The sequence below is a fragment of the Saccharomyces mikatae genome (assembly GCF_947241705.1).
Source record: "Saccharomyces mikatae IFO 1815 strain IFO1815 genome assembly, chromosome: 4".
Lineage (NCBI taxonomy): Eukaryota > Fungi > Ascomycota > Saccharomycetes > Saccharomycetales > Saccharomycetaceae > Saccharomyces > Saccharomyces mikatae.
This window is the reverse complement of record NC_079259.1, coordinates 370,066-382,019: the sequence shown is the minus strand read 5'-3', so window position 1 is coordinate 382,019 and position 11,954 is coordinate 370,066. Positions and strand designations below refer to the sequence as shown.

Below are 11,954 nucleotides of genomic sequence, written 5' to 3'. Positions count from 1 at the left end.
ACCCGCTTAGCAACAAGTACCCGTAGAAAAAAAAATGTAAAAAAAAAAATCAAAAAAACCCAAACTTTGCTTATGTCAGGATTATATTTCAATTTATAATCACAAAGCTGCAGCACCCGGTTTACTTTCAGGTGAAGAAGCGGTGTATACTCTTCTTTTCTTCTTTTTTTCTTATCCATTTCAGGAGCACTCCAGTTTCGAATAAGAGTTATATCGCTTTTCTAAGTTTTACGTCAGCATTGTTACTCAACGTGCCTTCCGTTTTATAGAAGAGTCATAGGCATTTATTTCTTGTCTTGATCCAAGAGAGCGGGGGCTTTCCTTTCGCTGAGATCCTATACTATTCGGAGGTGCTCATTACTCTTTTACCGATGAAGCGTTTTAGTTCAATGAGTTCGTTTGCACTTTAGTGGCGAATACAGTGTACTAGAATTTCTTTTTTTATGAAATCAAAAGTTTAACGGTTGAAGCCTATGTGAGAGCAATTTTGAGATTTTTGCTCACAACTTTATTATCCGATATTCTTTTCTGTCTATGTAGCTAAAATAATAATGTGGTTCCTGTTTTCTTTCGGAGAAATGTTTTCTGAAAAAATTTCTTCGACAAAGAAGAAAGCTTCTTCTGCTTTTTTGGTTCCTACAGTGTTTTCTCAGTGCTGCCAAACTTTATATTTTCCTTCTGTCATTTGAAAGAGATTGAAAGCGGTCTTTTCTTTTTGTGCCTACACGTACGGCGCATGAGGAGAAAAACTGGCAGAGGGAAGATATCGGATCAGCATCCATATGGTGTATTCTATTTCATTTCTCAAAGCCCAGAAACATCACTACGCTTTGGTTCTATGCTTACAGAATAACCCACAATCATCAAAGGAAAAAATTTGCGTGCTACTTTTGACCTTCGTTGCATCTTAATAATTGTTTGATATTATATATATAAGAGATGAAAATCACCTTGCTAAGGTTCTTCATGGTCTTGGCAATTCTTCTTTTTCGTATTTCATTTTCCAAAAATCGGCATCCACACCATTTATGAAAAAACTATTAATTACATTTTACCTATTATTTGCCGCTTTACTCACAAAGTCGGTAGAAGCTGACACATTTTCTGACCAAGTAAACCCTTCATCTAGGTTGGTCAAAAGAGACGAAAGTGTTGCTATCAACGGTTGTCCTAGTTTGGATTTCAACTGGCACATGAACCAGCAAAATATTCTACATTATGATATGGATGTCACCTCTGTTTCTTGGGTTAAAGACAACATATATCAAATATCTATCCACATTAAAGCAGCAAAGGAGATTCCTTTGAAGTATTTATGGTCCTTGAAGATTATTAATGTCAAAGGTCCTTCTAGTACAGTACAACTTTATGGAAAAAACGAGAAAACATATTTAATTAGTGACCCAACCGATTTTACTTCGACTTTCCAGGTTTATGCCAACCCATCTTCTGATGGATGCACTGTTTGGATGCCGAACTTCCAGATTCAGTTCGAATATTTACAAGGGGATGCTGCTCAATACTGGCAAACTTGGGAGTGGGGTACAACTACTTTCGATCTTTCGACAGGTTGCAACAATTATGACAACCAGGGACACTCACAAACAGATTTCCCAGGTTTTTACTGGACTTATCAATGCAAAGGAAACAAAGATGGCACCTGTACTAAATCCTCATCTTCATCCACTACAAGCATCTCCATTGATGTTACCACTTCAGTGGATTCTCATGTTTCGTCCAGTCTAGCAGGTATGTATCGTTCAAGATCGTCCATCGATGTTACCACATCAGTGGATCCAACCAGCTCTGTCATCTCTACCACATCAGTGGAGTCAACTACTTCAGTCATCTCCACCACATCAGTGGACCCAACCAGCTCCGTCGTCTCCACCACATCAGTGGACCCAACTAGTTCAGTCATCATCACTACATCGGTGGACCCAACTAGTTCTGTCATCTCCACCACATCAGTGGACCCAACTAGTTCAGTCATCATCACTACATCGGTGGACCCAACTAGTTCTGTCATCTCCACCACATCAGTGGACCCAACTAGTTCAGTCATCTCTACCACATCAGTGGAGTCAACCAGTTCAGTCATCATCACTACATCAGTGGACCCAACTAGTTCAGTCATCTCCACCACGTCAGTGGACCCAACTACCCCAGTAAGTAACACCACATCAGCAGAGCCTACCACTTCGGTCGGTCCTCATGTTTCGTCCAGTCTAGCAGGTATGTATCGTTCAAGATCGTCCATCGATGTTACCACATCAGTGGATCCAACCAGCTCTGTCATCTCTACCACATCAGTGGAGTCAACTACTTCAGTCATCTCCACCACATCAGTGGACCCAACCAGCTCCGTCGTCTCCACCACATCAGTGGACCCAACTAGTTCAGTCATCATCACTACATCGGTGGACCCAACTAGTTCTGTCATCTCCACCACATCAGTGGACCCAACTAGTTCTGTCATCTCTACCACATCAGTGGAGTCAACTACTTCAGTCATCTCTACCACATCAGTGGAGTCAGCCAGTTCAGTCATCATCACTACATCGGTGGACCCAACTAGTTCTGTCATCTCCACCACATCAGTGGACCCAACTAGTTCAGTCATCATCACTACATCGGTGGACCCAACTAGTTCTGTCATCTCCACCACATCAGTGGACCCAACTAGTTCAGTCATCTCTACCACATCAGTGGAGTCAACCAGTTCAGTCATCATCACTACATCAGTGGACCCAACTAGTTCAGTCATCTCCACCACGTCAGTGGACCCAACTACCCCAGTAAGTAACACCACATCAGCAGAGCCTACCACTTCGGTCGGTCCTCATGTTTCGTCCAGTCTAGCAGGTATGTATCGTTCAAGATCGTCCATCGATGTTACCACATCAGTGGAACCAACCAGCTCAGTCATCTCCACCACATCAGTGGAGTCAACTAGTTCAGTCATCTCCACCACATCAGTGGACCCAACTACCCCAGTAAGTAACACCACATCAGCAGAGCCTACCACTTCGGTCGGTCCTCATGTTTCGTCCAGTCTAGCAGGTATGTATCGTTCAAGATCGTCCATCGATGTTACCACATCAGTGGATCCAACCAGCTCTGTCATCTCTACCACATCAGTGGAGTCAACTACTTCAGTCATCTCCACCACATCAGTGGACCCAACCAGCTCCGTCGTCTCCACCACATCAGTGGACCCAACTAGTTCAGTCATCATCACTACATCGGTGGACCCAACTAGTTCTGTCATCTCCACCACATCAGTGGAACCAACTAGTTCTGTCATCTCTACCACATCAGTGGAGTCAACTACTTCAGTCATCTCCACCACATCAGTGGACCCAACTAGTTCTGTCATCTCCACCACATCAGTGGACCCAACTAGTTCAGTCATCATCACTACATCGGTGGACCCAACTAGTTCTGTCATCTCCACCACATCAGTGGACCCAACTAGTTCAGTCATCTCTACCACATCAGTGGAGTCAACCAGTTCAGTCATCATCACTACATCAGTGGACCCAACTAGTTCAGTCATCTCCACCACGTCAGTGGACCCAACTACCCCAGTAAGTAACACCACATCAGCAGAGCCTACCACTTCGGTCGGTCCTCATGTTTCGTCCAGTCTAGCAGGTATGTATCGTTCAAGATCGTCCATCGATGTTACCACATCAGTGGAGTCAACTAGTTCAGTCATCTCCACCACATCAGTGGACCCAACTAGTTCTGTCATCTCTACCACATCAGTGGAGTCAACTACTTCTGTCATCTCCACCACATCAGTGGACCCAACTAGTTCAGTCATCATCACTACATCGGTGGACCCAACTAGTTCTGTCATCTCCACCACATCAGTGGACCCAACTAGTTCAGTCATCTCTACCACATCAGTGGAGTCAACCAGTTCAGTCATCATCACTACATCAGTGGACCCAACTAGTTCAGTCATCTCCACCACGTCAGTGGACCCAACTAGTTCAGTCATCTCTACCACATCAGTGGAGTCAACCAGTTCAGTCATCATCACTACATCAGTGGACCCAACTAGTTCTGTCATCTCCACCACATCAGTGGACCCAACTATTTCAGTCATCATCACTACATCAGTGGACCCAACTAGTTCAGTCATCTCCACCACGTCAGTGGACCCAACTACCCCAGTAAGTAACACCACATCAGCAGAGCCTACCACTTCGGTCGGTCCTCATGTTTCGTCCAGTCTAGCAGGTATGTATCGTTCAAGATCGTCCATCGATGTTACCACATCAGTGGAACCAACCAGCTCAGTCATCTCCACCACATCAGTGGAGTCAACTAGTTCAGTCATCTCCACCACATCAGTGGACCCAACTACCCCAGTAAGTAACACCACATCAGCAGAGCCTACCACTTCGGTCGGTCCTCATGTTTCGTCCAGTCTAGCAGGTATGTATCGTTCAAGATCGTCCATCGATGTTACCACATCAGTGGAACCAACCAGCTCAGTCATCTCCACCACATCAGTGGAGTCAACTAGTTCAGTCATCTCCACCACATCAGTGGACCCAACTACCCCAGTAAGTAACACCACATCAGCAGAGCCTACCACTTCGGTCGGTCCTCATGTTTCGTCCAGTCTAGCAGGTATGTATCGTTCAAGATCGTCCATCGATGTTACCACATCAGTGGATCCAACCAGCTCTGTCATCTCTACCACATCAGTGGAGTCAACTACTTCAGTCATCTCCACCACATCAGTGGACCCAACCAGCTCCGTCGTCTCCACCACATCAGTGGACCCAACTAGTTCAGTCATCATCACTACATCGGTGGACCCAACTAGTTCTGTCATCTCCACCACATCAGTGGAACCAACTAGTTCTGTCATCTCTACCACATCAGTGGAGTCAACTACTTCAGTCATCTCCACCACATCAGTGGACCCAACTACTTCAGTCATCATCACTACATCGGTGGACCCAACTAGTTCTGTCATCTCCACCACATCAGTGGACCCAACTAGTTCAGTCATCATCACTACATCGGTGGACCCAACTAGTTCTGTCATCTCCACCACATCAGTGGACCCAACTAGTTCAGTCATCTCTACCACATCAGTGGAGTCAACCAGTTCAGTCATCATCACTACATCAGTGGACCCAACTAGTTCAGTCATCTCCACCACGTCAGTGGACCCAACTACCCCAGTAAGTAACACCACATCAGCAGAGCCTACCACTTCGGTCGGTCCTCATGTTTCGTCCAGTCTAGCAGGTATGTATCGTTCAAGATCGTCCATCGATGTTACCACATCAGTGGAACCAACCAGCTCAGTCATCTCCACCACATCAGTGGAGTCAACTAGTTCAGTCATCTCCACCACATCAGTGGACCCAACTACCCCAGTAAGTAACACCACATCAGCAGAGCCTACCACTTCGGTCGGTCCTCATGTTTCGTCCAGTCTAGCAGGTATGTATCGTTCAAGATCGTCCATCGATGTTACCACATCAGTGGATCCAACCAGCTCTGTCATCTCTACCACATCAGTGGAGTCAACTACTTCAGTCATCTCCACCACATCAGTGGACCCAACCAGCTCCGTCGTCTCCACCACATCAGTGGACCCAACTAGTTCAGTCATCATCACTACATCGGTGGACCCAACTAGTTCTGTCATCTCCACCACATCAGTGGAACCAACTAGTTCTGTCATCTCTACCACATCAGTGGAGTCAACTACTTCAGTCATCTCCACCACATCAGTGGACCCAACTAGTTCTGTCATCTCCACCACATCAGTGGACCCAACTAGTTCAGTCATCATCACTACATCGGTGGACCCAACTAGTTCTGTCATCTCCACCACATCAGTGGACCCAACTAGTTCAGTCATCTCTACCACATCAGTGGAGTCAACCAGTTCAGTCATCATCACTACATCAGTGGACCCAACTAGTTCAGTCATCTCCACCACGTCAGTGGACCCAACTACCCCAGTAAGTAACACCACATCAGCAGAGCCTACCACTTCGGTCGGTCCTCATGTTTCGTCCAGTCTAGCAGGTATGTATCGTTCAAGATCGTCCATCGATGTTACCACATCAGTGGAGTCAACTAGTTCAGTCATCTCCACCACATCAGTGGACCCAACTAGTTCTGTCATCTCTACCACATCAGTGGAGTCAACTACTTCTGTCATCTCCACCACATCAGTGGACCCAACTAGTTCAGTCATCATCACTACATCGGTGGACCCAACTAGTTCTGTCATCTCCACCACATCAGTGGACCCAACTAGTTCAGTCATCTCTACCACATCAGTGGAGTCAACCAGTTCAGTCATCATCACTACATCAGTGGACCCAACTAGTTCAGTCATCTCCACCACGTCAGTGGACCCAACTAGTTCAGTCATCTCTACCACATCAGTGGAGTCAACCAGTTCAGTCATCATCACTACATCAGTGGACCCAACTAGTTCTGTCATCTCCACCACATCAGTGGACCCAACTATTTCAGTCATCATCACTACATCAGTGGACCCAACTAGTTCAGTCATCTCCACCACGTCAGTGGACCCAACTACCCCAGTAAGTAACACCACATCAGCAGAGCCTACCACTTCGGTCGGTCCTCATGTTTCGTCCAGTCTAGCAGGTATGTATCGTTCAAGATCGTCCATCGATGTTACCACATCAGTGGAACCAACCAGCTCAGTCATCTCCACCACATCAGTGGAGTCAACTAGTTCAGTCATCTCCACCACATCAGTGGACCCAACTACCCCAGTAAGTAACACCACATCAGCAGAGCCTACCACTTCGGTCGGTCCTCATGTTTCGTCCAGTCTAGCAGGTATGTATCGTTCAAGATCGTCCATCGATGTTACCACATCAGTGGAACCAACCAGCTCAGTCATCTCCACCACATCAGTGGAGTCAACTAGTTCAGTCATCTCCACCACATCAGTGGACCCAACTACCCCAGTAAGTAACACCACATCAGCAGAGCCTACCACTTCGGTCGGTCCTCATGTTTCGTCCAGTCTAGCAGGTATGTATCGTTCAAGATCGTCCATCGATGTTACCACATCAGTGGATCCAACCAGCTCTGTCATCTCTACCACATCAGTGGAGTCAACTACTTCAGTCATCTCCACCACATCAGTGGACCCAACCAGCTCCGTCGTCTCCACCACATCAGTGGACCCAACTAGTTCAGTCATCATCACTACATCGGTGGACCCAACTAGTTCTGTCATCTCCACCACATCAGTGGAACCAACTAGTTCTGTCATCTCTACCACATCAGTGGAGTCAACTACTTCAGTCATCTCCACCACATCAGTGGACCCAACTACTTCAGTCATCATCACTACATCGGTGGACCCAACTACTTTAGTTCTTCTGAGTAGCTCAGTTGACTCAGCTACTTCAGTTGGGCCAATTAGCTCAGTCAGCAGCACCGCCTCAGTTATTTCTCATTTATCATCCAAAAAAAATTCTTCGGGTCGTCTAACTACCTTGGTTGTACCAACTGATTTAGCCTCTTTAAGTTCTTCAGTTGGTTCAGCTAGTTCCTCTGACACTGTCACACTATTTTTTTCAACTAGTTCAACATCAGTTTCATCTGATTCAACCGCTTCAGTTGATTCAGCCCATTCACTAGCTCCAACTGTATCCTCCGGTTTTATCAGTATGGTTCGTTCAGCTACATCTGATGATTTGAGTATTTCAACTTCAATTACTACAATTTCTTCAACTGACTCGAGCATTTTCTTAACCTCGAATATCCCGACATACTTAAAAACCTCAATTAGTTCAGCAGCCACAATTGTTTCTGATAATTCAAATACATCAATCGTTCAAAAAACTATAATTCCTTTAACAGCTTCAACTTTAACATTAATCCATACTGATGCAGCAGCCCCTTCAGCTTATACAATCATATCATCTGAGAAAGCTACACTAACAAGTCCATTCACATCCACGTCTCCAACTACCCCAATTAACTCAGTTATCTCAATTGATCCAAACTCTTCAGTTGACGCCGCACCAACCACTAAGACTAAAGAAACTTCTCGCGAATCTGCTTCTGATGTGAAAGTATTTCACTCTACGAAATCTTTATTTTCTAGTAAGACTCCGGCAAGTCATACTGCTACAGCTGGCGCAACAGTTTCAGTTGGTTCATCTCTCTCAGCTCATCCAGTCGCTTCAGAGAAAATCTATACATCTGCCGATTTAAGCACTAATAATATCGCCAGTGGAGTAATGAGCTCTGTTCATCATACAACATTAATGACTTCAAATATTAACATACATTCAGGCGTTACGAAGTCGAAACAATCAACATTTTCAAATTCTCTTGCATCAACTCCTTCTACGAGCATCACACAAGCAACTACTTCTATTATGAATCAAAACATCCAAGATAATATCTCTGCTACGGCTTCTCTAGAAAGTACTCCGAGTGCTTTAACCAAAGCAGATACGAGTCAATACAATTCCCTTCATTCTACGAAGTCCTTAACGACCATGACCATGACCACTAACGCATTCATCACATCTAAGAATTCCCTTGCAGCCGTATCAACCAGCTCAACTAGATCATTCGCCAGTATATCATCAATGATGGAAGGCAGCGCAAATATCGAAGCAGTAGGTAAACTCATGTGGCTAGCTGCCGCTGTTCCGCTAGCCTTCGTCTGATTCATTTTTCATTTATCATATTCCCTCATAGCATTCTCGTTCGTATATACATAACCATTATAGACTTTGAATAGAATTTACATAAAAAACCTACTGATTAATCTTCAGTATTGAAGAACATCTTTATTACTAAAAGTTTTGTTTCATTCTTGGAAGTTTAAAAGGCACTGATATTCTGGAGAACATGATGAGTGAAACATAAGACAACGTTGAATTGATAACAAACAGTCAATTGCTAGGGAGACATTCGTCAATAAATATTTATCACTGTACTTATCTTCAAAAATACGAGCCTTTTCTCTTAAGATGCATTAAGGACGTAATAGTTTAAGAATGTCTCCAAATTACATAACCTCACTAACAAAGTCCGCTAGATTATATGTATTTTTTTACCCTGCCTTGTGTGTCCAAATTAAACACAATGGAATGAAACAAAAAGAGCGAAAATGAAAAAGTTTCCAACATTGAACCTGACCTTCCAAAAAGTAGAACATTCAGATTCCTGGTTCCAGATCAGATAAGATTAAGGAAGGCGATCGAACTCTAGCCAATTATGTCTAGGAAAAGAAGCACTAAGCCCAAGCCAGTAGCTAAAACGACTTTGAAGAAAGAAAATGATCAGTTCCTCGAGGCTTTGAAACTATACGAAGGGAAGCAATATAAGAAATCTCTCAAGCTGCTAGACACAATCTTGAAAAAAGATGGTAGTCACGTTGATTCCTTGGCTTTAAAGGGTCTTGACTTATTTTCTGTAGGTGAAAAAGATGATGCTGCTTCCTATGTGACTAACGCCATCAGAAGAATTGAGGGCACCTCAGCATCACCAATTTGCTGCCATGTACTTGGTATCTATATGAGAAACACAAAAGAGTACAAGGACTCCATCAAATGGTTCACGGCAGCTTTAAACAATGGATCCACTAACAAGCAAATATATAGAGACTTGGCTACTTTACAATCTCAAATTGGCGATTTTAAAAATGCTTTGATTTCCAGAAAGAAGTACTGGGAATCGTTTCTTGGCTATCGTGCTAACTGGACATCGTTGGCTGTAGCTCAGGATATTAATAGCGAGAGGCAACAAGCCATAAATACGCTGTCTCAATTTGAAAAACTCGCAGAAGGAAAAATAGCTGATTCCGAAAAATATGAACATAATGAGTGCTTGATGTACAAGAACGACATTATGTACAAAGCTGCCGGTGATAATCAAGACAAGTTGCAAAATGTGTTGAAACACCTAAATGACGTTGAACCATATGTGTTTGATAAATTTGGTTTGTTAGAGAGAAAAGCAAGTATCTACATGAAATTGGGTCAAATGAAAGATGCTTCCATTGTTTATAGAACTCTAATCAAGAGAAATCCGGATAATTTTAAGTACTACAAATTACTGGAAGTATCCCTGGGAATCCAAGGTGATAATAAATTAAAGAAAGCACTGTATGGAAAACTCGAACAATTTTATCCAAGATGCGAACCGCCTAAATTTATTCCATTAACTTTCCTTGAAGACGAGAAAGAACTTTGCAAAAAATTAAAGGAATACGTTTTGCCTCAACTAGAGCGTGGTGTTCCAGCAACGTTTTCCAACGTTAAACCTCTCTATCAAAGAAGGAAATGCAAGGTTCCACCCCTATTGGAAAAAATTGTGCTTGATTATTTGTCCGGATTGGATCATATGCATGATCCAATCCCATTTATCTGGACCAGTTATTATCTGGCTCAGCATTATCTTTTTGTGAATGATTTCCCCAAAGCTCAAGAATACATCAATGCTGCCCTTAACCACACTCCAACTTTGGTTGAGTTCTACATCCTCAAGGCACGTATCATGAAGCATTTAGGGCTAATGGATACAGCCGCTGAGACTTTGGAAGAAGGTAGGCAATTGGATTTACAGGACAGATTTATCAACTGTAAAACGGTGAAGTACTTCCTAAGGGCAAACAATATTGATAAAGCTGTGGAGATCGCATCGCTTTTTACCAAAAACGATGATTCTATCAATGGTATTAAAGACTTACATCTTGTAGAAGCCTCCTGGTTTATCGTGGAGCAAGCAGAAGCTTATTATAGATTGTATTTAGAAAGAAAAAAGAGTTTGGAAGATATAGCATCACTGAAGAATGAGGCGGAAGGTAAAGATAGCGAAGAAGCCTCAAGTGATATAAAAGACAACCAGTGGCTTGTTCAGAAATATAAGGGTCTAGCGTTGAAAAGATTTAACGCCATCCCTAAATTCTATAAACAATTCGAAGATGATCAATTGGATTTCCATTCATATTGTATGAGAAAAGGTACGCCAAGAGCTTATCTGGATATGTTAGAATGGGGAAAGAGACTTTATACCAAGCCTATGTATGTTCGCGCCATGAAGGGAGCATCAAAACTTTACTTTCAAATGTATGATGATCACTTGAAAAGGAATTCTGATTATGTGGAGGAAAATTCCGATGATACTGGGAATAATGGCAACAGCACCAGTAGCCAAAAGAAAAAAGCTAAAAAGGAGGCTGCTGCCATGAACAAGCGGAAAGAAATCGAAGCCAAGAGTGTTGCAGCCTATTCGAATGATCAAGATAGCGATGTATTTGGCGAAAAATTAATAGAAACCGCCACGCCAATGGAAGACTTTGCGACTGAATTTTATAATAACTACTCTAAACAAGTCAGAGAAGACGAAAAAGATTTTGTCTTGGATTTTGAATTCAACTATAGAGTTGGAAAATTGGCTTTGTGTTTTGCCTCTTTGAACAAATTCGCTAAGAAATTTGGGTCCATGAACGGTTTATTTGGAAGTATGGTGATAGTTTTACTACGCGCCACAAGAAACGACGCTTCTTTTGATCAAATTTTAAAGAAAGTAGTCACGAAGAGCCTTGAAAAAGACTATTCTGAGATTTTGCCGTTAAGTGAAGTATCGAACAATAACTTTGATTGGTTGAAGTTTTACCAAGAAACATTCGGTGGAAACGATACAAGAGGCCTACTATTCCTATACCGCTACTGTGAGGATGTCGCCATAGAGCAATCTATTCTGAAAGAAGTAATTATCAATAACATTTCTTCTCTGGAACCTCACGCTCAAAACGAAATTCTACAGTACCAATTATAATTTGTTCCTCCTTCCTGTGCTGCAATTAAGTCTTACGTAGTATGTCTAGCATATATAAAATATATAAAATATATAAAATATATAAAATATATAAATGTATATGCACAAATATTTACAAT

General features: G+C 42.9%; 2 protein-coding genes across 2 annotated transcripts; both read left to right on the top strand.

The window, feature by feature from the left end:
• Positions 1 to 1,028: 1,028 nt before the first annotated feature.
• SMKI04G1970 (uncharacterized protein) lies at positions 1,029 to 8,717 on the top strand (the record flags this gene model as incomplete). The annotated part of the gene is made up of 1 exon (XM_056226732.1): positions 1,029 to 8,717. One exon carries the CDS (start codon positions 1,029 to 1,031, stop codon positions 8,715 to 8,717), a length of 7,689 nt encoding a protein of 2,562 aa, XP_056080978.1.
• Positions 8,718 to 9,270: 553 nt separating this feature from the next.
• Positions 9,271 to 11,835, top strand: NAT1 (peptide alpha-N-acetyltransferase complex A subunit NAT1; the record flags this gene model as incomplete). The annotated part of the gene is made up of 1 exon (XM_056226731.1): positions 9,271 to 11,835. One exon carries the CDS (start codon positions 9,271 to 9,273, stop codon positions 11,833 to 11,835), a length of 2,565 nt encoding a protein of 854 aa, XP_056080977.1.
• Between the last annotated feature and the right edge of the window lie 119 nt (positions 11,836 to 11,954).